Here is a 24,788-nt window from a genome sequence, read left to right on the forward strand (position 1 = left end):
ATATACTTTTTTAATGACTGTTTTTCCAAAAACACTCACTGCCGTTTCCTGTTTGCGATGTCTGCAACTCTGATTGTTTGCCATTATCGTGCCTACTCAGAAACAATATCTAAAATATTTTACAGGCGTTTTGCCATTTTAGAGAAGTCTTACACATGATTGGTTTTGTAATTTATTGTGGTTTAAGTGACATGATCCTCTAGACAGAAGTACAAGAGAGAATGCGACAGTTCTCTTTAGTGTGCTAAAAGGCCTTCACGGAATCCATCAGATGTTGCTTGCAATAGCGTTTTACTATTTAGACATAGTTTTTGTAATGTCACGTAGCGTGTTAGACAAGAAAGAATTCTAACTGAATAAAGATTGCAACTAAATTCTGTATTTTACATTAGTAAAATTACTTGCTGTAGTCTGCCCAACATGCCTGCTTATCTTTTGGGGACATTATCTGTTCTGGAAACTGATTGTTTGGCTATAGTAACCACAGGGTTCCAGTTGAATTTAACCTAGTCTTACTAACCTCCTCTCTCAACCACAGTCCATTGGAACAGTCTGAGATTTCCCTGAGACCTTCCGATCTGGCTCTGAGCAGGGTCGGGCTCTCTCCGAGGTAGGAAGCTGGGGGTGTGAGCCCTGGAACTGGGAGGTGGCCAGGATACTGGGCTTGTCAGGGAAGGCTGTGTGAGGGCTGGAATAAAACCAGCCCACATGAAGCAGAGAGAACCCCAGGGCATTTTAGTCCCTTATTGCGACTGTTCCTGAAATCCCGCGACAGCCCTGTCTTCCCCGTGGTTGTATTCTTCAACCCTCCCGAGGGATCCATGAGCTACTCAATATTCCTTACTGTGTAAATTTTTTTTTGAGTTGGGTCTCTGTCACTTGCAGTTAGGGAAGCTGGCTATTATCAAAAGGTACAAACTTCCAGTTATAAAATAAAGAAGTCCCAGGGGTGGAATGTACAACCTGGCGACCATAGTTAGGCATGCTGCGTTGCGTAGTTGCAAGTTGCTAAGTGAGTAGGTCAGAAAAGTTCTCATCACAGGGAAACAACTTCTTTCTGTAACATATGTAAGGTAAGGGACGTTAACTAACTTATGGTGGTGATTATTTTGCATTGTATACAAATGTCAAATCATGATATGATTTATTGATTTGCTTTAGGAAGTTATTTCCGACTAGAGGGAGTTTCTTAATATCACTTCAGTTTTTAGTTTGGACATAAGTTTTATATGAGAGCTGAGGTTGCCAGGGACAGAGACCCAGCTCAGAGAAGTTCGGTCATTACTTGTGACCAGCATTTGGGGTGCCGTAGGTCCCCTGCAGATGACCCAGGCAGGCTTCGGGGAGAGTTTGGAGCAGACTTCACGCCGCAAGGACTCCGATCCTGGACTCCGGGCCCTGTTGACATCTGCCACGGTCTTCCCCACTGTTGACATCTGCCACGGTCTTCCCCACTGTTGACATCTGCCACGGTCTTCCTCACTGTTGACATCTGCCACGGTCTTCCTCACTGTGGACATCTGCCACGGTCTTCCTCACTGTGGACAGGCCTCTCGCGGCCGCTCGGGTCCACAGCGGGGAACATTTCCATCGCCAGCTCCCACGTTAGATCTCCCAGGATGAAGAAGAAGCAATCTCTCTGTGTCCCCCATCTGTAAGTTCATCAGGAGAGCTCAGATGAACCCAGCTTGGATACCAATGGGCCCAGTGTGACTCAGGGTTCCATTCCTGAACCTACGGGGCCTCGGGAGGGGACAGAGACCCCTGCAGACTGGGCCTCACACTCACCGTGGTCGGGCAGACTCCATGTGGATGATCCCTCTCCGGTGCCACTTGGGCTGCGGCGCCGGGGAAGCTGGAGAGGAGCAAGCAGATAGGAGTGAGGTTCTGATAGAGCTGTCCTGCACTAGGTTACCCTAACGAGGGACCTCGAGAAGCAGGTGGAGCTCTCCAGTGTGGATGGAGCACGAGCCAGTGTCCTGCTCTGTAAGACCCAGTGCGGCCGCTGCTCCGGCTGCCCAGCGGCTCCCTGTGCCTCGGGATTTCTCGTGGTATCAGCTTTTTCTCAGTTTACGCTAAAGGGTACTTAACAACAAACACGCCAAATTTGTTGGTTTTTTGGGGCTCAGGGATCACAACATGTAGCTATTTAATAAATACCGAATAATAAAAACGGTTATGCTACGTGTATTTTCCCCTACATTGGCTCGAAGACCTAAAGAGGCATACTGATGAGATTCGGGGTTCTTACTGGCGCTACTCCTGCGTTTGAATTGGGTCTTAACCTTTGAGGGTTGTTGTTGTTTTTTTTTAATGTGGGTGCAGTTTCATTACAGAGAGTGATTTACAATTCACTTTATGAGCCTGCAGCGGAAGAGGCTTTAGATGCGCTGGCCCCTGGGCAGGACGGTGTGCCCCTCTCGCCGGGTTGGGCCTCCACACACTAAATTATAGAGGACGCTCGGGCACTCGTCTTCCCCGTCAAGAACTCTGGGCAGGTGCAAATGCGTTCCTGAGTGATCGTTGGCCACAGAGAGTTTAAAACCCACATTTTTAAAGTTAGGCTGGTTAACCTTGTACAATCCTATAACACAGCGCTTTGGAATGAGAAGCGCAGAGCAGTAACGTTTGCTGCCAAAAAAAAGCCGTAGGTATGAACTCCACGCAGCCACGAGGAGAAGGGTTTGAGAGGCGGGGCGCGGTGTTTCATCTCGAGACTCACGTTTGATCTTCATTATCAGAGGTCTCCCAGAACCACTTTCCTGGTTTTTTGTTGTTGTTGTTGTTTCCTTTTTCTTTGTTACTGGACGTGCTAATCAATCCTATAAAAACTGAAAGGCGATGAATTTTTCATTGCCACATTGCGGCTTTCAAGTGAGCCGTAGGAGAAAACTAGAAGAATTGAGGACGATATCGTTCTGACTTGTCTTGTTTCTTTTACTTAATTTTTTTTTACGGAATGATTTTTGCAAAACAGCATTTTATTGTGTGTCCCAAAGCAGAGGGGATGAAAACAGGTAAAAGTGTCTCAGACCTGCAGATGCCATTTCAGAGTGGGTAAGCATTCCCAACCCGTTGTGGCGAGAAGGAGGGACTTGGAATGTGGGCGGCTTTGTAGAACGTATAAACTCGCAGACTGGAGGGCAGCTTAGCCTCGGCCTCATCCTGTCCCAGCCTTTGGTTCTGGGGGGAACGTCAGAGAAGCTGCCCTGTTCCATGAATAAAGGATGTCCTATCCGACAGCAGGGGCGAGCTGGTTCTGGGTTCTTGGGCTTCTTTCGGGGCCTTCCTCTTTCTTTGAGACTTTGTTTTGTCTGTGGATTGAAAAACTGATCGTCACGTCTCCTGGTGTTAGCAGGTACAAAGCCATACCGGAAGACTGTGTTAATATCTGCCGCGTCGTTTGCCCTTTCAAAGCGCCCGTCCTGCCTAACGTCTGGTCGCTTATCACCCCCCAAAATGAAAGGAGGGAGCTGAAGTGACGAGGCGTGGTACACTTTCTCCGCTCAAGAACGGCTTTGGCTTTGTTTCAGGATTCATTTCGGAATGAAAGGCTCCATCCGGATTAATCCACTGGAGCATAAAGGTAAAAGCAGAGTTTCGCCCGTGTTGGAAGTGCAGCTCCGCCAAGATCTGATTTGTTTCTTCGACTCATCGGTGGAACTCAGGTGAGAAATAAATCAAAAGGCCTTCAGCTACAAAACTCCGAAGGGTCGGAGCTCCAGTTGGGGTGTGTGACAGGAGGAAATCAGTAAATGAAATTGGAAAGAATTGGTTTGATAACTGATAAAGCCTCATTTGAAAGAGGCGTCCAGTCACATGGTTTGTTAAGGTCTTCACTGTTTGGTTATAGAGCTTAGACCCTGATTAAATTGAAAGGCTTTGTATTTCCATCAACGCTCAGTGTAAACGACACTTTGTGAAGTTGTAACCAGGCTCATGACGAATGTGTCTTATGTTCCTGCCCATTAGGGACTCAACAGAAAGCCGACAGAGAATAAGAATGATGGAAGAATTAGATGTGTGTTCACTGAAGTTCAGTTTCTCAAGAGCGGAGAGGGAGGTGAAGAGGCAGGCGGGGCGGATGCTCTGCGACGTGTTAATGGACCAGAGAGTGTTGCCCGGGGTGGGCAACATCATCAGAAACGAGGCTCTCTTTGACAGCGGCCTCCACCCAGCTGTTCAAGTAGGTTGTGTTTTTTAAATGACGTCTATATTTTTAAATACTGTTAAGGGCCCAACATGGGACACTTAGACCTGTACTGTAGTAACCTTCTCCCCAGACAGACCTCAGGGCTCTTGGCTCATGTCAGCCCCTCAGCGAGACCCACCCTGGCCCTGCGGTTTGAGATTGCTGCTGTATCCCCTCCTCCCCATTCTTGCCCCCAGTCGTCCATAGCTTGCTTTGTTTTTTTCTTTTCTTCCTACCATGGATCACTTCCAAACAGCAGCTCATCAGCTACATGTTATACCTAATGTCTAAAACCTATTTCCCCTGTGAGAATGTAGTTTCTTAGGAGGAAGGTGTGTCTCTTTCACTGATGTAACCGAGCACGTGGAACACAGTGTCTGGCAGGTGGTCGGCATGGAAGAGGTACTTGTTGAGGGTGTGACCGACATCAGCTCACAGCCTCCTTTCTGTATCTGGCATATTGAATTCACACGCAACACACTCTCGTGACTCCTGTTGATTAGGAAGTGCGCTTTCAGCAGAGTGATAAGGATGCAAGCCAGGTACAGGGACCGAGGAAGGAGGGACTCGGGAAGAACTAGAAACAAAAGTTGGTGTACTTATTAAAAGAGCTTAGTTTGGAGTGAAGGGGGAGATGCTAGACTTAGAGAGGAAGATGTGAGCACAAGGACTGGGTTTTGTTGGTTCTTTTCTTGTTCTTCAGCTGGGAGATGTGAACTTATTTACATGTTGAGAGAAAAACACTGGTAGAGAGGAAGAGGTTAAAGCTGGAGAAAAGAGAATGGTGTTAACGGGACGAAGTTGTGAGATGATCGGAGAGGTTAGGATGTAAGCCAGGGGGAGGGATACATATACAATATATTTTAGTTTCCAGAGAAAAAACAATCTCCAGTAGGAATTTTATCCAGACTCAAATAATCTATGACTAAGTTATATTTTTAACATGAATCCAAAGATACCTTTTCATTTTGTGTAATTATTTCCTGGACAGTTTTCATAAAAGCCAAATCAGTAGGAAGTAAGTTTTAAAAAGAATCAGTTAATGATAGTTCTATATTAGATGCTGCTTTTAGACCCTTGAAACAGACTAGTCAAATTTCTGTCGTGTGAGAAGAATGAAACAGGATTTTAACAGTTCATCTAGATCTCTCTGGATGAAGAAGAAAAACGAAGAACACAGAGTGTTGTTACCTAAAGAATCATTATTATCTATGGTAAACGGATTATTTACTTTTTATCTGTATATCCAGCCAGCTGTTTGTTTAGTAAAAGATCATTTATTTGTCCATAATGTCTGAGGGTTTAAAAATTAATGACATTTCTGAAGCTTAACTGTTAGCCCCCTAAGAGCACATGTATAATTATAGAAAAAGTGGGCCCTGGCTGGTGGCTCCGTGGACTGTCAGCCCAGCATATGGACATCCCAGGTTCGATTCCCTGATCAGGGCACACAGGAGAAGTGACCATCTGCTTCTCTTTCCTACTCTCTCCCCCTTTTCTCCCTCTGGCCCTCCCACAGCCAGTGGCTCAACTGGTTTGAGAGTGGCCCCGGATGCTGAGGACAGCTCAGTTGATCCGAGAGCATCAGCCTCAGGACTAAAAAAATAGGTTGTTACTGGAGCATCAGTCCCAGACGGGGTTGCCGGGTGGGTGGATCCCGGTCAGGGCGCCTGTGGGAGTCTGCCTCACTATCTCCCCTCCTCTCACCTAGGGACAGAAAGAAAAAGAAAAAGTAGTTAAACACTTCAAGGTGTTACTGAATATAGTATATAAGATACAGTAGGCCCTGGCCGGTTGGCTCAGCGGTAGAGCATCGGCCTGGCGTGTGGAAGTCCCGGGTTCGATTCCCGGCCAGGGCACACAGGAGAGGCGCCCATCTGCTTCTCCACCCCTCCCCCTCTCCTTCCTCTCTGTCTCTCTCTTCCCCTCCCGCAGCCGAGGCTCCATTGGAGCAAAGATGGCCGGGTGCTGGGGATGGCTCCTTGGCCTCTGCCCCAGGCGCTAGAGTGGCTCTGGTCGCGACAGAGCGACACCCCGGAGGGGCAGAGCATCATCCCCTGGTGGGCGTGCCGGGTGTGAGAGTCTGTCTGACTGCCTCCCCATTTCCAGCTTCAGAAAAATACCAAAAAAAAAAAAAAAAAAAAAAAGATACAGTAAGAAAAAAATGAGTTTTAGAAGTGTGTAAGATTTAAACTTTAAGTAAATGATTGAGCAGGTATCTACGTAATACCATTAGTATGATTTTGTTGAACAGATGACTTGAGATTTCACAGTCATGGATAAGTTAGTTTCTGTTGTATGGAGAAATAGGTCTATTCATGGACGTACCACAGAGATGAGTCATCAGACAGAATTTCTTCTGAAATTACCTTTGAAACTTCATGTGCCAAGTGCTGGTGGATTCTGCGCGGGTCACGCGCACGGGTGCCAGGCTGCGTCACCAGAAGCTCTTCAGGACGGTCTCTTTCCGGTGTCTTCCACGTGTCAACAGGCGCTTCGATGTCAATGCATGTCCGCATATAAATTCATATCTTTCTCAAGTTTGACAGTGATCTTGATGGCCATCCACTCCCATGCCTGTTTTTTCCTCCTCCTTTCTGTTTTCCTTATTTGTCTTTTCTCTTTTATTTTGTAAACCTGGCAAGACTTTTTAAGGTGGCTGGTCATTAGTGCTGAGACTATGAAGATGTCTTATACCGAAGAGACTTTCAATAAATACCTGAATGTAGTATTAAAATTTATAAATAGGTTTTCTTAAAATTTGTTGTACAATCACTTAAAAATAAAACCACTGTTAATGCCACTAAACAGATAGATGAGAGAGAGAGTGCTAGAAGATATGTTTGTATTTTTAGTTTATTTCCAGTTCTCTGAGGACTGGCAGGTATATTTTCCTAGAGTGGACAATTTATGGAACTGTCCTCGGTCGTTTTTCTATTTTAAGGTTTGTCAGCTAACAGACGCACACACCCATCAGCTTGTGAAAGTGACACGTGATTTCAGCATTCTCTTTTACAGGGTAAGAGCCAATATTTTTCAGTTATGTAAAATGGCAAAGAAGGTGAAGGGATTAGCCACAATCGTAGCCAGAGGGAAAAGGGGGGGGTGGAGGTAGGGGGCAGGGGACAGGAGAGGGAATGGGGGTGGAAGGAGACTTTGCATGGGGCATGGGGGGCGATGTGGTGCGTGGAGGGTGTTCTACTGAGTGGGACCCTTGAAACCATGTCAACAAAATAAATTAAAATTTAAAAATATATATATTTTTTTTTTTTTTCATTTTTCTGAAGCTGGAAACAGGGAGAGACAGTCAGACAGACTCCCGCATGCGCCCGACCGGGATCCACCCGGCACGCCCACCATGGGGCGGCGCTCTGCCCACCAGGGGGCGATGCTCTGCCCACCAGGGGGCGATGCTCTGCCCATCCTGGGCGTCGCCATATTGCGACCAGAGCCACTCTAGCGCCTGGGGCAGAGGCCGAGGAGCCATCCCCAGCGCCCGGGCCATCTTTGCTCCAATGGAGCCTTGGCTGCGGGAGGGGAAGAGAGAGACAGAGAGGAAAGCGCGGCGGAGGGGTGGAGAAGCAAATGGGCGCTTCTCCTGTGTGCCCTGGCCGGGAATCGAACCCGGGTCCTCCGCACGCTAGGCCGACGCTCTACCGCTGAGCCAACCGGCCAGGGCGAAAAATATTTTTAAATGTCCATAATTTCCCTTTCGATTATACCAAAAAATGTTCAAGGGGCGTGTAGCCATCTAGTGGTAAGAATATAGAAGTGCAATAATAGAAAGTGCCCTCTTTGGGCCCTAATTAACATCTTGAAATTTTAGGTCATAGGTCAGTCCAAACTTGTCTCACTGTAATTATATTAAAGTATTCTCTATACTGAGTTGGGGAACAGCTATGTTAGCATTTGACTTGGACTGTTGTTCTATTTTTGGACATGCAAAAGTAAAATATAGGAAGTCTCGAAGGGTAGACCGGACTTCTTCAAGCAGACCTCAGTTCGGTCAGATTTTGGCACTACTGTCTGTGTGGCTGAAATTATTTAGACAATGTTACCTTTAGTTTCTTCACCTGTAAAATGGGACAGTATTTCTCTCACTCAAAGGCTTCTTTGAGAATGAAATAATACTTGCTAACCTATAAATTTTGTGCATTATAGTTACATATATATGTATGTAGAGAGTTCAATAAACACATTTTCTTTCAAGCAAAGTATCACAAATACTTTTTTTCTCCACAGTCCATTTTCTGTATTTAAAATGTTCGTTTTTACTGAGCTCAGAAAGGCAAGTACTGTTCATTAGTTGCCCTAAAATATTAATGAACTTCTTTCTTTACCGATATGCCTTGAGTGTCTATGGCTAGTTTAATACTATATATGCTTACTTATTCTTCCAGGGAAAGATAATTATAGACCACTACTCATTTTCTGCCCTGATTAAGTTGGATATTTTAATACATTGCTTAAATTAATGGAAGCTGTTTGTGTAGTTTTCAGTGTCTGTTGGATGAACCACATTTCTGGGCTCTTAAATTTTCACACTGCTGATGTAAACCCAAAATGTTCTTCTTGTAGGAGCTTTAAATGTATGTGAGCCAAATAAAAGTGTGACAGGGAATAGCAAATGTATTTTCAAATAGAACTTTCACAAAAATGGAACATTCTTTGCTGGGATGGCATTTGAATTTTTATTTTCCTTTTTAGTGACTGTAAGATTAAAAACAAAAAACTCCCTTTGTCGGGTCAACAAAGATGCTCTTGTCACATTTTCTGCTGGCTGCTGAAACAAAGTGCACGCTCAGTGTTCTGAAAATAATCAGATTTTATGCTAATCTAGTCTTTATCTTTTAACTACATAATTACGTTTAATTTTTTAACAACCTTAAAAGCATGAAAGACATTTTAAATTCTAGATCTCTTATATCCCATTTAGATAAGAGGGTAGAGCTCTTCAAAGAACAATTTTGAATACACTAAGAAGTAATAAAATAATGACTTAATTTTTTTTCTTCACACAAATCTTATTGGACAGACATTGCTGAATCTTGTCAATACCTTTTTCTCAGATGAAGGGACATATTCTATGGCCATACGTGCAAACAGATGTTAATTTCTTTAAAAGGGTTGTCAGAAGTGACTTTCCAGAGTTTGTCTCTGGCTGCTTCGCAACCCCGTCTTGTAGATGGCGTTATAATGCTGTGTATTGTTTGTTTTCAGTGCCGGAAGGCAGGACTTGCTGTCTCTAGACACTGGAAGGTTTACCAGCGGCCTGGTTGCGGTCAGTGCGGCTGCAGGATTACAGTGTGTCGCTTAGGGGAGAACAGGAGAATGACGTACTTCTGTCCTCACTGTCAAAAGGAAGATCCTCAGCAGGTTGACATAGGGTGAGCTCTCTAATTTGAAGGTGTCCTCCTGTTTGTCCCAATTCTCTAATGAAAACGCCATTCATTAAGGGAACACAAACAAATGACTATCAGGCAATGATTAATGAGTAGGCATAAGTCAGACGTATTTGAACCCTTGGAAAGCAATAGTAAACAACATCATCTGAGAGCCAGCATGAGCCAGAGGTGATGTTTGGACCACTTCTGAGTTGAGTAGACAGTCTCTAGCCCCGATATTAACATCCAGGCTTTGGCTCTCATCTTGTTTGTAAAGTGATTACGAGGAGGTGTCGATGTGTCACTAAACTGGAAGAAAGTAACTATCTTCAAAAGTTCTTGCCTTATGTAGAAGTAACAGCAAACATGAACATGATCTCTTGACAAAATTTTTGTCTTGTTGGTGAAATCTATAGGATAGAAGACAAAAGGGTGAAAAGTTGGAGTGCGTTGCAAATCTGCTGGTTATGTAAATCGTATTTTCTTCATTGTGTCTGCATGCACCATGCCGCCTGTCAGAGTAAGCGGAGAGCGGGGCTTAGCTCAGATAAACGGATTGTATAGCAAGCGCGGTGTTCCTTGGGAGGGAGAGAGATTGAGGACCATTAAAAGTCAGGGTAAGGAACGATAAAGCACTGTAGTGAGATGTAGCTTACTCTCCGACTTGCTGATGCTGTTTATCACTTTACCAGACAAGCCTGAATTTTAAAACAGGTGTAACTAACTACATATAAGGAGCAAAGTGTAATGGATGGCAAGGCTACCTTTGAAAGTCAAAGAACTCTAGTTCTGAAATGTAAGGTATTGGCCTTGACCAGTAGCGCTTCTTTCAGTATTCATGTTTGGGGTCATGGAAAGCATCTGGGCCACTGTTGTAGCTGTTGAGTCACGTGATGGGCCCGTGGACCTGGGGCTAAGCATTTAACAGTGGGGATAGCCAGAGCTTCAAAAAGCCATTTTGTGTAACAGTACAAATTCAGTTAAGAGTTCCCAGTAGAGACTCATGTTTTACATTTGTGGCCAAAAATCAGGGTTGGCTTTATTGTTTTCCTTACAGATCTGTTAATTAGATGTTTGCCATGACCCAGTTTTCTCGGCCAAGAAATAACACGAGGATAGATATCCTTGTCCTGGTCACAGGACAACTGTCTGACGTAGCATTTGGAGGATACTGTGCAGGAATTCTAGAGGCACACTAAGTAGATGCGAAACTTTTCTCTTTTACATTCTGCACTCTAATTCCTGCCTGATTCTCTCCTCTAGTTTGGCTGAGTAAAGGTATCTTAGATTTGCTTTGAGGAGACTACCATTTAGTTAAAACATTATTTGTGAAACGTTTCCTAGTGGTTATATCAAATATTTTTAGTTTTTTAAAAAAATAAAGAACAAGACCACAACTCTTTGAATAAAATATTTATTTCTGTTTCACAGTGTTCGGTCAGCAAGGCCGCCATGAAAATATTTTATTGAGATAGTTTGTATCTGTGAGCAGGAATAAACGTGTAGCTTTTGGGCGTATCAGTGGTTCTGATTGTGACCCCCCCCCCCCCCCGAATGTATGAGAACTGGGCAACAATGCACGGTGTTGACGGTGATCTGTAAAACCTCTCTACAGCAAGCTGCCAGTGAGAAACACCGCGGTCAGCGGGACACCCAGCAGGTGGGGTCCCCTCCCGGACGGTGCGGCCCGGGAAAGCGAGGTGCCCTGGGCCTGTGTGACCTGCACGCTGCTGAACCAGCCTTCTTCTCAGGCGTGCGAGGAGTGTCTGACCACCCGGCCCACGGGTAAGGCTGCATTTGGACTTGGAGATCACTCCCTGTCAGAGAGCTTTCATTCCACCAGGGGAGGTAGAGAGCTTGTCTCATCTTGATATTCTAACAAAGGGAAACCTTTCTCCGGAAGGTTTCCAGGAGTGGCCGGCCTTAAAGTGGAGACCATGCTCATGTTGCTATTGAGCGGAGGGAAAACACGCTTGCGCTGAAAAAGTGTGTGCCTTTGTATCTCAGAAAACCGACAGGATCACATCTGTTCCCTCCTGTTCCTGATGAATTATTCAGTAAAGCCTTGTGTGATGCAGATTTCAGCAACTTTTGAGTTTGTTATTCCGGACAAGCGTTTCAGAAATTGAAAGGGAGAAATTCTGTAAGAATATCTTTGCAGGTGGAACAGAGAGACGCTGATATTTTTCCCCCTCTTCTCTGTCCTCCCTACCCCTTGTTATTAAAATCTCTACCCAGACAATTGTTACTGATTTCATTGAAACCCTGCAGAATCGCTCTTCATCACGCACCATTCCGTGCGTGCAGAGAATGGAGAACCGCAGAGGAACCTGTGATTAAGAAGCCTCTCGCTGATGCGGCTCCCATTGTGTCCGCGGAGTGTTACTCCTTTCTTCAATTAGAGACGAGAAAGTCCGTTCTTGACTTACAGACCCCCGCCTTGTTTTCCGTGTCGCAGTGTGTTTTGTTCTCCAGGGCCAAAGAGGCTGCTGTCTCTCCTGTCTCTCTCTCGCTCTCTCTCTCTCTCTCTCTCTCTCTCTCTCTCTCTCTCTCACACACACACACACACACACACAGAGCAGAGGGGACCGTGTCTCCTGTTTCTGTCCCTCCCGGCCACCATCCTTCAGCGGAGGAGCCCTCAGAAAACCGCAGTCCTGGGTTTCCACATTGATTCCAACATTCTGAAATGCCTGACACACCTTGCCATTGTCTTGCTATTTTTTTTTCTCCTGAGCGTGCAGACATATACCTGAACTACCTACCATCCAGAATACATTCCGGTACAGATTCCGAAATCCTAGGATGCTGTGTTGAAACATTTTGAATAAATGCTAAACCCTTGTTAATTCTTTATTTCTTATTTTGAGTAAACCTTTCCCTTTGTCTTGTCCTTCGTGGAAATAGTCCTGACAGTCAGTCTGGAGGCCTCTGCCTGCCGGCTCAATGCTTTGACAAGCCTCACCTGCCCGTAACCACCTGCTTTCACACTTTGCCCAATACTGGTTAAAGCGATCACTGGACAGCCTTCCCCTGCGCACACGGAATGGAAAGCAAATATAAGTCTTTGTTCAAACCACTCCGAGTCCCTCTGTGTTGGTAAAATCCTGCACTTGGTGCTTCCTTTCCTAACCAGAGGATTAATAATGAATTTCCCAAGCTAACTTGGTGTTGTAAGTTCTACATATTGGTTTACTAGACTGAGTGAACTCAATGTTTTAGTCAAATAGAACGATGTTCAAGTTGGCAGCATTGTATTTCTGGAAACACTGCAGAATTAACTTCTCTGTCCTTCCAGATTCGAGGCCCAGGAAGGAGTGGAGTGCCACTTTCTCGGACAGCTTTGTGAAGTACCCCTGTAACAGCTTCGGTAAACCCAGGGCCCAAGTGAAGGTCAACAGGAAGACTGCGTTTGGAACGACCACCCTCGTCCTGACTGACTTCAGCCATAAGTCCAGCCCTTGGGAGCAGAAAGCAAACCGGAAGCAGACACTAGGTGGGGGGTCTCAGAACCCTCCCCCCACTAATGCTTGTTTGGGGGACATACCTCGGCCCTCCAACAAGGGAGTGGACACTGCAACTCAGCAACCGAATGCAGTGATCAGGTCACCCACTGTCAGCCCCCAGCCTCAGTTACTTAGTCCAGGGCGTAAGAAATCGAAAACAAGTCACTACCCATCGCCAGGTCTTGAACATCGCCAGCCTGGACATTCTAACAGGTATGATGCCTCTAACCTCAATCTTCGAGGTATTTGCGTTAAGTTTTAAGGAGGCAGAAAAGCCGTCCATGGCTGAGGAAGTTGAGCTGTTTGTGGTCATGGAAGTCTGACCCCGAGAGAAAGTTGTGGTCAGTGCTGCTTGTTTTCTCCAGCAGATCATGGCGGGGGTGGTGGTGGTGGTGAAAACCAGCATCTCCTACATCTGTAAAATGTTACTCTTTTTGCCCTGCTCAGTTGGTTCAGTGGTAGAGTGTCGGTCCGATGTGTGGAAGTTCCGGGTTTAGTTCTCGGTCAGGGCACACAGAAGAAGCGCCCATCTGCTTCTCCACCCCTCCCCCTCTCCTTCCTCTCTGTCTCTCTCTTTCCCTCCCACAGCCAAGGCTCCATTGGAGCAAAATTGGCCTGGGCACTGAGGACAGCTCCATGGCCTCTGCCTCAAGTGCTAGAATGGCTCCGATTGCAAAAAGCAATGCCCCAGATGGGCAGAACATCACTCCGTGGTAAGCATGCCATGTGGATCCCAGTTGGGCACATGTGGGAGTCTGTCTGACTGCCTCCCCACTTCTCATTTTGAAAAAATACAAAAAAATAAAATAAAGTTATTCTTTTCTGTCTGTAACCATATACGTGCTCTATACAGAATATTTGGAAAGTATAAAGAAAAAAATGTGTAAATCTCCCATAATCTTACCAGTCATCATCAATCACCAGTGTTAGCATTTTTTTAAATTTCCTTCCATAGTTTTTCTGAAAAGAAGACTACAATTTATAATACATAATTTAGTAAGTTTCTTTAAAAGGGTGGGATCTAAGATTCTTTCAGTGGCATTTCTGCCAAAGAAAGTGGCTACATCTCAAATGGCCATATCGTGTTTTTTATTTCAACCAATAAGACCCAGAGAGCGTGTGTGTCTGAAATTAAAGAGTTGTACTTTCATTAGTAAACAAAACCCGGCCCATCTCGGAGAAGACCCCAGCTGCTTTCACCAGGATACAGAACATTCAGTAACAGTGTCCTCTCTTGTTCCTCAGTGACGACCGGCAGCCGCTGACACTGTCTGTCCCCCCTCCTGCTCCCCCCCACCATATTTAGACCTCTCTCTGGGCTTCACGCCTGCCCCAACCTGACGTCAGCCTCCATTGGCATGACAGCTCTCCACAGCTTTCTCTTCCAGGCGGGTCTGTTGGGGGTTTTTCCTTCAGGAAGGAGGTGCTGTATGGTCAGCAGTTTTAAATGAAATGGAGACGAGTTTAAACAAAGTGAAGGTGAAGGGGCTTCTTCCCGTGTGTCCCGTCTCGTCACGGGAGACGGCAGGCAGAATCATGCCATGGGACCCGAGTCTCAGAGGGACTCCGGTTGCCGGGCTGTGCCGGGCTCTGGTGCTGGTGCTCACTCCGTCCTTTGCGCAGCAAGGGGAGGCCGCCCGGTGTGCACGCCTAGTGCAGCCCCTGGCCACCTGCACAGCTGAACAGAGTTCTGACACAGTTGTGGTCAGTGTGTGCTTTCATCCCTAGTTTCCTGTCCCAACGCTACATTGACCATCTGTTCGTCTTGATGATTTATCCTTGACTGATTTTTTTTTTTTTTTTTTTTTTGCAAGAGAGGGAGAGACAGGGACTGATAAGGACAGACAGACATGGAGAGATAGGAGCATCATCAATTCTTTGTTGTGGCTTCTTAGTTGTCTATTGGTTGCTTTCTCTTATGTGCCTTGACTGGGGGACTGCAGCTGAGCCAGTGGCCCCTTGCTCAAGCCAGTGACCTTGGGCTTCAAACCAGTGACCTTGGGCTCTAGCCAGCAACTTTTTTTTTTTTTTTTTTTTTTTTTTTTTTTTTTTTACAGGGACAGAGAGAGGGATAGATAGGGACAGACAGGAACGGAGAGAGATGAGAAGCATCAATCATCAGTTTTTTGTTGAGACACCTTAGTTTTTCATTGATTGCTTTCTCATATGTGCCTTGGCTATGGGCCTTCAGCAGACCAAGTAACCCCTTGCTTGAGCCAGCAACGTTGGGTCCAAGCTGGTGAGCTTTGCTCAAACCAGATGAGTCCGCACTCAAACTGGTGACCTCGGGATCTCGAACCTGGGTCCTCTGCATCCCAGTTCGATGCTCTAGTCACTGCACCACTGCCTGGTCAGACTATGTGCATCTTTTGTTTTTCACTGTTTTTTTTTGTTGTTTGTTTGTTTGTTTTTGCATCTTTTGTTTTAAGGTGTGTCTCTTGTAGACAGCATATGTATGGGTCCTGTTTTCTTATCCACGCAGCTACCCTATGTCTTTTTAATCCATTTACATTTAAGGTTATTATTGATATGTAGTTGTTTATTGCCGTTTTATTCTTTAAAGCTGTATTACTCTTTTGCTGTATTCTTTTCTTCTTTGATTTGTTTACAACAGGCCCCTTAGCATTTCTTGCAGCATTGGTTTGTTTGTAGTTAATTCCTTGAGTTTTTTTTTTTTTTTTTTTGTCTGGAAAGCTTTTTATTTCTCCTTCAATTTTAAAAGATAGTCTTGCTGGATAAAGTAGTCTTGGTTGTAGGCCTTTGTTCCACATTACTTTGAATATTTCTTGCCATTCCCTTCTGGCCTCAAGTGTTTCTGTTGAGAAGTTGGAAGTCATCCTTATGGGGGCTCTTTTGTAGGTGATAGCCTTTTTTTCTCTAGCAGCTTTTAATATTTTCTCTTTATCACTTAGCTTTGGTATTTTAATTATGATGTGTCTTGGTGTAGATTTCTTGGGTTTCTCTTTAATGGAGTTCTTGTGCTTCTTGAATTTGTGAGACGTTTTCCTGCCTTAATTTAGGGAAGTTTTCAGCTATGATATGTTTGAACAAAGTCTCTATTCCTTCTTATTTCTCTTCTTTTCCAGGAACCCCTATGATGCGGATATTATTTCTCTTCGTGTTGTCACAGAGCTCTCTTAGAGTTTCTTCAGACTTTTTGAGTGTCTTTTCTTTTTTCTGCTCCATGTCCATGTCTTCGTTTATCTTGTCCTCTTACTCACTGATTCGACTCTCAGCTTTATTCATCCTGGGTTTAATTCCTTCCATTGTGTTCTTTATTTCTGATATTGTATTTGTCATTTTTGACTGATTCTTTTTTATTATTTCAATGTCCTTTTTAATATTTGCTATCTCTTATTTAGGTGTTTGTAATGACCATATATTGTTGTTCTAAGATCCTTAAGCATCCTAAGAATCGTTATTTTAAACTCTGCATGGTAATTTGGTTATATCTGACTCATTCAGGTCCTTTTCTGGGGATTTCTCTTGATTCATTTGTGCTGCATTTCTCTACCTTCTCATTTTGTCAGTCTCGGTGTGGCTTCTTCGGTGTTCCTTGGTTGAAAAGTCCTCTTAGTTTAGCCCAAAGTTGGATTTTCCAGATGATGGTTCTTAAAATTAAGTTGTAGTCCACTTTGGTTCTGGGAGGTAGAAGTTGGTACATCTGCCTACTCCATCACCATTTTGTCACAAAGCTGTTTTTCACAAAAGAAAGTCCTGCTTATCCAGCTGCCAGGTGGTGGGCCTGGGCCCCAGGCCCTGGGTGCAGTAGTCAGCCATAGGTGCTGCTGGTCCTCAGTGTTGTGGGAGAAAGCTTCCCTGCCTGCTTCACAGGAGGCTGTCCTGCTCCACCCCGCCGCCTGTCCTTGCTGGCCCATGACAACTACTGTGATGGGAGCCTGGGCCAAGGAGAAGCATAGGAAGGGGTTTGGGAAGTGGACAGTAGGGAGGGTGTCTGAGCTGGCCTTGTCACAGCCATTGCTGGGAGCTTGCCACCAAGGAGAGGACAAGCAGAGAAGACAATGGGTGAGCCTGCCTCCTTTGGGGACTGGGAGGGGCAGGCGGCCTGCAGAGCATCTTAGAGGACATGAGGGCGGCCCCACTGAGGGGCTGAGAGAAGAACCTGTGATCTGGAAGGGAACTAAACAAGGTGGGATGGACCGCATGCACCCTTCTGAGGGGCTCTCGTTCTTGATGCACTTAAACTGCACTCTTTAGGTGCAGACTGCTCGCTTGGGGAGTAAATTAGACTTGTCTGGGAAAACCAAGAATTGAGGCTTTCGCTGTTGGTGTGATTGCCCCGAGTTGACCATGGTCCAGCTTTTGATATGATTTCTTTGTGCAAGTGATCTGCTAACACTGGTGTGAGGAGCTGTGAATGATCCCGGGGCAGGATGAATGCTGAAGTCACTTTGTAACCTGTTGTTGCAGTGAACTCCAGATGAACACGACAGAGACTGCTTGTGCATCAGTAGCTGGCCACCCTCGCTGCAGTGGACACGGCCGCCTCTGTGTTCTCCGGGTCGTCCGTAAGGGCGGCGACAACCAGGGCCGCTGTTTTTATGCCTGCGCTCTACCTAGAGAAGTGCAGTGTGGGTTTTTTCAGGTAAGTATGACATTTATCAAGCTTGCTACCATGTAATTGCATACTTCAGTCATTAAAATGCAACAAATGGCAATCCTGTTCTGTGGTTTCACCTTAAAATTTTAAATAGCCATATTTGATATTTAGTATAAAAGCCTGGATGTTGAATAAATTAAAATATACAGTTCATACAAAAAATTTTTAATCAAATCATAGCTATCGTGTTAGTAGAGTGTATGCTGTTTGTAACCACATATATAGTGTTGTCCTTGATTTATAAAGATAGAACAGGCATTGAGTCATTTTCCCAGGGGGTTAAATAAGATACAGATTTGCCCTTCCTTGTTTCAATGCCATTATCAAAACCTCCGGCGTGTGCAGGGTATAGGTACATGGGAAACTCACCTATGTGCCTCGGGGTTCCAGGAACCTCAGCGACTCCTGTCCCTCAGGCTTGGCCCAACAAACTTGATGGCACAGTGACAGTGTGGACATAGGCGAGTCCTCACGTTTTCTGATCAGAGTGGGTGCCCCCGAAAATGGATGTGAGATGGGAGGCGAGAAGCAGGTCCTTCTGGTTGACCCCACTTTCCACATTTCTCAGAGCGTGAGTGTCCCACCCTGCTGAGCCTGACTCATGTTCAAGATAACATGTTTTGCATCTGCTTCATCTGGTGCCTGACCGAGGACAAGAAATAGGGACACGTTTCAGGGCTGGAGCAACATTTTCTGGTTGGCCTGACTGAGAGAGAAACTATCTGCCTTCAGACTGGTGTCTTCCTAGGACACTTACTTCCCAGGGTACGCTTGATAATGATTCAGAGCTTAACCCCTGCACAAGACTGACCCCATCCTACTACGCAGAGCTTTGTAATCCTCCCCAGGAAGCTTTTCTAGAGTTAATGGAGGAAATGTCATTAGCAATGTTAGTAATATCTCAGCCCGCTTTATACCTGTCTAGAGGCCAAAATTAATAAGAACAAGAATAGTACAGTGGAAATCTGCCTGGACTTCAGGTAATTCTGTATGCTGGTTCATTCTTCTTGTAAGACATTAAAGAAGTTTTGTATTAGAACCATGGCAAGCATTCGATCTTAATAGCTTTAACTGAAGCAGGTCTGTAGCAGGAACATTGGCATTTGTTTTACGACAAGAGCAAGAGCAGCAGCTCAGAGTTGTGGCAATGTCCTGTGTGACTCAAAGTTGTAAGAGTTGCTTTTTAAAGGAGATAAGCTTCTTAAAGGGTAACAACTAATGATGTATTGGTTTTACGATGTCAAATTAATAGTAACAGCAAGGAAGACAGTGTGCACGAATCAAAGGCCGCCAGGCTTAGCACCCATGTCGTTCTCACTGCTTTTGTCTAAACTCTGTGATCTTCCTGTTTGTCTCCCGTAGTGGGCAGACCTGTCCTTCCCACTCTGCAGCCACAACAGACGCTCCATCATGAGAACAGTGTTGAAGCTGGGACCTAACAACGGGAAGAATTTCTTCGTGTGTCCTCTCGGTAAAGGGAAACAGTGCGGTTTCTTCCAGTGGGCAGAAAATGGGCCAGGACCAGCCATTATTCCGGGACACTAATATTTTCTCCTTCTGTAGAATCTCTGGCATTTAATCCCTTCCAACCACATATATTTGGTCCCCTTTTGTTTAATAAAAAGTTTTAGAATATCTATGGCACATTGTCAAGTTATTGCAACGTTTGAAAAACAGTTGTTTTGTTTTTTTAACGTATGCCGTCATTCCATTCTATGGCTATGTATTTTTTCACCTTGATGAATGTCATTTGATGAATATCCATATACAGTATATTATAGTTATGTATATTTAATGTATTAATAACAATAAAGTATTTTTATTATGCGTTTGGCCTCTCATAACTTCTTTGGAGAAGAAATTATTTTTTTTTAGGAGATGATTATGCAGTACAATAAAATAAGATATTCTGTCCGAAATGAATAATTTTCTCAGGTATTGATACTATTCATAATATGCAGTTATAGATACTTTTTTGTTTTCTTAAATAAAATTTAAGAAATGAGATCATCTTTATGGAAAAGAATATTTTCTTGTTGTTGTTTTTTAATTTATTCAATAAATATTAAGCTTCTGTTAGATGCTAGAGCTATGCCAAACATTTGTATAACTTCAAATGCATTTTCTGTGGAAAGCAATGGTGATTCAGAATATAAAAGTAACATTTAAGAACAGAAGTTGTCTGGGCCCTGGCTGTTACCTCAGTTGCTTAGGGCATCGTCCCAATCCACCAGGGTTGCGGGTTTGATCCCTGGCCAGGACACACAAGAAACAACCAGTGAATACATGAATAAGTAGAACAACAAATTGATGTTTCTCTCTTTCTCTCTAAAATAACTTTTTTAAATATAACAAAAGTTGTATATCATTAGATGAGAACTTGATTTAAATTTTTCTGATCTTGATTTTAATATCTCTTAATTAAATTTTAAAAATAGGTAAAATTTAAAAACTCAATAATGTACTTGTTTTATTTCTGGTTTTAACTTAACTCTCCTTTTTTTTTTCCTTCAAATTCAATCCATGTAACTATAAGATTATTTTCCAAAAGAAAAAAACCTTAAGGTATCTCTGCATATTTATGGAAAATTTCATTCAGAGTGGTTCAATCTATTTTTATATACATACATTTTATTTTATGTTTATTTATCTTTTTATTTAGTGAGAATAGGGGAGGCAGAGACAGACTCCACATCCAACCAGGATCCACCCAGCAAGCCCACTAGGGGGCGATGCTCTGCCCATCTGGGGTGTTGTTCCATTGCAATCAGAACCATTCTAGCATCTGAGGCGAGGCCATGGAGTCGTCCTCAGCACCTGGGCCAACTTTGCTCCAATGGAGCCTTGGCTACAGGAGAAGGAGAGAGAAATAGAAAAGCGAGAGGGGGAGGGATGGAGAAGCAGATGGATGCTTCTCCTGTGTGCCCTGACTGGGCCTGGAACCTGGGACATCCACACGCCAGGACGACACTCTACCACTGAGCCAACCATCCAGGGCCATCAATCTATTTTTTTTTTAAAGAAAAAGAACTGCAGGGAAGATGGCTTGAACACTTTCCCATTCTGTCACTAAATTGTCCATGCAGAACTCTAGAAATTAACAGCAGATGAGATTACCAGCAAGAATAGAGTGTGTTTCCACAGTCTTCTATGAGACAATTGGAACCAACCACCTAAGATCCTAATCCAGATCTTAACCCAGAGAGCTCCACAGGGCAGTGACTCTACATGGCAGACCGGGAGCTGAACTGGACCATTGACGATCTTAGTGACATGAGGTGAAGTTCACTGTGTGCATTTAGAAAGCAACTGCACTTTAATTGTAACAAGGACGGGGAAGGCCTATTGCAAGTCGGGTTGCCATAAATCTCAGCCTACAAAAATTAGCAAAGTAATTACAAGGAAATATAGACAAATGAAACAATCAATTTCAAGATGATAACCTCGGTGCTTACCGAATAAGAAACATGCAGGATGTATACAACGAAAATTTTACTGAGAAGCTTCAAAACCAGTTGGATAGACAAAAGAGGACCTTGCTTAGAAAGGATGGGCGTTTTGAAATTGGCATTCTTCCAAACTTAATGTTGAGTGTTAACAAAATTTCACCTCAAAATCTCAAGGGGGCTTCTGCTTCCACTGTGGAGTGAGCTCCAGCCGAACCCAACTCTGGATTCGGGGTAAAGTCACAAACGCTCTGGAGGGTGAAGAAAACAGGCAGACTCTCGAGTGATGGAAAATTTGGGGAAAGAGGGCTGCTGGAGGTGATTGCCTGTGTTTATAGTTTATACCCCGAGGACAGGAGGAAGTCGGCGTCAGAGGGGCTGGCCGAACGCCAGCGGAAAACCCGCAGCCTTGCGGGTCTGGCTAACCCGCAGGCAGTTTGGGCAGCAGGGGCGCTGGGAAGCGGGGACTCTCAGGAGGCATTCCGAGAGCAGCAGGAACCGCGGGTTATGGGTTTAGCCCGCCCTATCCTGGACTGCGCCCTGAACCACACGCAGGTGGGGCGGGGGGGAGGCAGACAACACAGAGCAGCTGAAGATGAAAGAACCGAACCAGGTTCAGTCTGTCACCCAGTGACGTACGCAGTTGGAATCCAACCAAATTCTTTGCCCACGGAGGCAAAAACATCCACGGCCCCTAGAAGAATGTAGCTCATCCAGTCTCACCACGTAACATTCACCACGTTCAGCAGGCACCGAACTAGGAGCCGTTAAGAACCAAAATAACGTGACCCAGTTCCAGAGGAAAAAAACAACAGACCCCAACCCAAGATGACCAGGATGTTAGGAGTAGCAAGAAAGGATTGTACAGCAGTTACTGTACGTATGCTCATTGAAGTAAATGCTAACGGGAAGTGATACCAGATGGAAACTCAAATCTTTGAGAAGTAATCAGACCATCTGAAATGTAAGATACCTAAATAAATAGAAAGTATTTATTGTTGCCTCTGTTTCTTTAAAATACGTGGGACTGTTTTAATTAAGACAATTATAACACTCTAGAGTATAATGTATGTGGATAGAATGCATATGGCAACTATAGCATACTGGCACACAGGTCGAAGGACCACATTTCATGGGAAGTGGCTAATAATAAAGCTAATTCTATGAAGTTAAGTATGTCAGCGTAATAATACCTATTGCCTGATTTGGAAACTTTTCACTCTCAGTCCCACACTCTTCCTTGTCTCCTGAGATTTTAGTGACACCCTATTAGGTCGTCAGACTGTCATTGTCCCACAGATCCCTGGGCTATACCCCCCCCCCCCCCAATTCATTTCTCTCTCATTCAAATCAGGTAAATTTTAATGATCTGCCTTTTAGGTCACTGACTGTTATTTTCTGTCATCTTCACCCTACTACTGGGACCATACAGCAAGTTTGTTTTGTTTTATTTTATTTCAATGATTGTATTTTCCAGTTAACACCTGGTTCTTTATTATAACTTCTGTTTCTTTGTTGAGGTATTTTTCCATTGGTTTCAAGAGAATTGAGAATTGATTTCTGGAAGCAGGTGTATGATGACCACTTTCAAATCCTGTTGGGTAATTCTGATACCTGATTGAACTCAGTGTTCTTATCAGTTGAGTGTCTTTTTTTTTTTTTTTCATCAGATGTGGTTTTTGTGATTTGGGCCATGATGGGTGATTTCTTATTGTATGGTAGATGGCTGGTTATTGTGTTACGAGACTCCAGATCCCACGGAAATGTTTTATTTGGCGCTGGTGGTTCTGTTCCCGTTAAGCACGTAGGTTCTGACTTACACTGCGGGCTTCGGTCCAATGCCAGTTTAGTGTTCATGCCCCAGCGATGGGCTTCATTCCGGTCTTGGCTGTGGCTCCTTGCCAGTCCCTGTGGTGCTGTCTGCGGGCACCAGAGGTGATTTCCGGGGCTGCCTGGTACCCCAAGGCACCTTGTGCAGGAGGGCATGGGCAGAAGGCCCCGTGCCTGTGTCTCCATTAGGCACCAGGTGGAGGAAGGCAAGTCCTGTCCCACAGCAGGGGCACCAGGACCCGGCTGTCATCTGTTCATTGTGCCACCTTTTGGAAGATACTCTATGGCCCGCCGGTGTGCATCTCTTTGGAGTCTAGCTGCCTGTTTCTTGGTATTTCCCATCACTATCATACAACTCCATGGGCAGCTCTCAATCACAGGAAGAAAAACAGAGAATGAGACGGAAGATAATATTTAGGACGGTGATGATTTTAAGAGCCACTGTTGCTTGAGCCCTTATTTTGTGACACCTGCTGACACTTTCCATGTATGATTCTGTTTAATCCTCTTCTTTTTTTAATTTTTTTAAAATTTTTTTAAGTTTTATTTATTTATTTTTAGAGAGGAGAGAGAGAGACAGAGAGAGAGAGAGAGAGAGAGGAGAGAGAGACAGAGAGAGAGAAGGAGGGAGGAGCCGGAAGCATCAACTCCCATATGTGCCTTGACCAGGCAAGCCCAGGGTTTCCAACCGGCGACCTCAGCATTTCCAGGTTGATGCTTTATCCACTCGCCACCACAGGTCAGGCTGTTTAATCCTCTTGCACATGGCAAAATAAGCTTTTCATTCTTGTTGTGATTTCTGATTTTCCAGTTTAGGGAACCTGGCTTGATGGACGTGGGTTAGGCAGTAACTACGCCTGCACCGCACAACCTGTGGGTACTTGTCATTGTATGTGAGACCAGGTCACCATGACCAGCCAGTTCCTGTGTGAAATGAGGGAACAGATGTTCTCACTCCAGATGAGCTGCTCTCCTTTCCAGGGGTCAAGAAAACGTGGCTGTGCCCCAAATCACATGCCTTTGATACGTATAAAAAACATACACCAGTAAAAATAATTGTGGTACGAGGATACAATGATAGTAATGTTTACTCTAACATTTGCCATGTTCAATTTTTAAAATTTTCTCTCCAATTACAGTTGACATACAACATTGTATTAGTTCCAGGTGTACAGCATAGTGGCCAGGCATTTATATAGTTTATGAGGCAATCCTCCCTTAAGGCTAGTTCCCATCTGACACCCTACATCATTATGCAATGTTAAAATTTCTATACATTTATTTTAACTTTCCATTACTTTCTGTATTACTTTTATGTATTTAACCGCCATTTAAAAAAATTTTTTTTTAATCCATTATGTTCATGGACTCTCCAGCGGTACTTGTCATTGCGTGTGAGACCAGGTCATCATGACCACTCAGTTACTGTGTGAAATGAGGGAACGGGTGTTCTCACGAGTTTCCCAGAAGACGCAGCCTCTTTTCCCTTTGTCTCTTTACAGCACTGTATTTCTCTTTCAGGGCACAGACGACAGTCCGCCTCGTGTTGTGTTGTTTGTCTGAGCTGCGTTTTCTGATAGCTGCCTCCTGAAGGTATTGCACAGAGGAATTCTTTCTGCTCTTCACAGAATCCTACTGGGTATTGTGCCTGGCCTGCCCCAGATCTGGTAAACGTTTGTTGAGTTTCATAGACGAAGGTTTACAGTAATGTCAGTCTACTGAACATTTTTAATGTTGTTACCTCCGTTCAAATGTGAACACACTTGCATGTCATTGAAAAGAGTGTTGCTGGTTTACTATAGAAGTGAA

General features: G+C 44.5%; 1 protein-coding gene across 1 annotated transcript in view; it reads left to right on the forward strand.

The window, feature by feature from the left end:
• Positions 1-19,248, forward strand: part of NEIL3 (nei like DNA glycosylase 3) — a 35,290-nt gene extending 16,042 nt beyond the window's left edge. Inside the window, exons 3-10 of the mRNA XM_066383582.1 lie at positions 3,534-3,668; positions 3,973-4,186; positions 7,137-7,211; positions 9,413-9,579; positions 11,192-11,361; positions 12,875-13,295; positions 17,514-17,688; positions 19,066-19,248. Of these exons, the coding sequence (XP_066239679.1) occupies positions 3,534-3,668; positions 3,973-4,186; positions 7,137-7,211; positions 9,413-9,579; positions 11,192-11,361; positions 12,875-13,295; positions 17,514-17,688; positions 19,066-19,248 (1,540 nt within the window). The remainder of the gene's footprint in view (positions 1-3,533; positions 3,669-3,972; positions 4,187-7,136; positions 7,212-9,412; positions 9,580-11,191; positions 11,362-12,874; positions 13,296-17,513; positions 17,689-19,065) is intronic.
• Positions 19,249-24,788: the final 5,540 nt, after the last annotated feature.

The sequence above is a fragment of the Saccopteryx leptura genome, chromosome 4, assembly GCF_036850995.1.
Source record: "Saccopteryx leptura isolate mSacLep1 chromosome 4, mSacLep1_pri_phased_curated, whole genome shotgun sequence".
In the NCBI taxonomy this organism is placed as follows: Eukaryota; Metazoa; Chordata; class Mammalia; order Chiroptera; family Emballonuridae; genus Saccopteryx; species Saccopteryx leptura.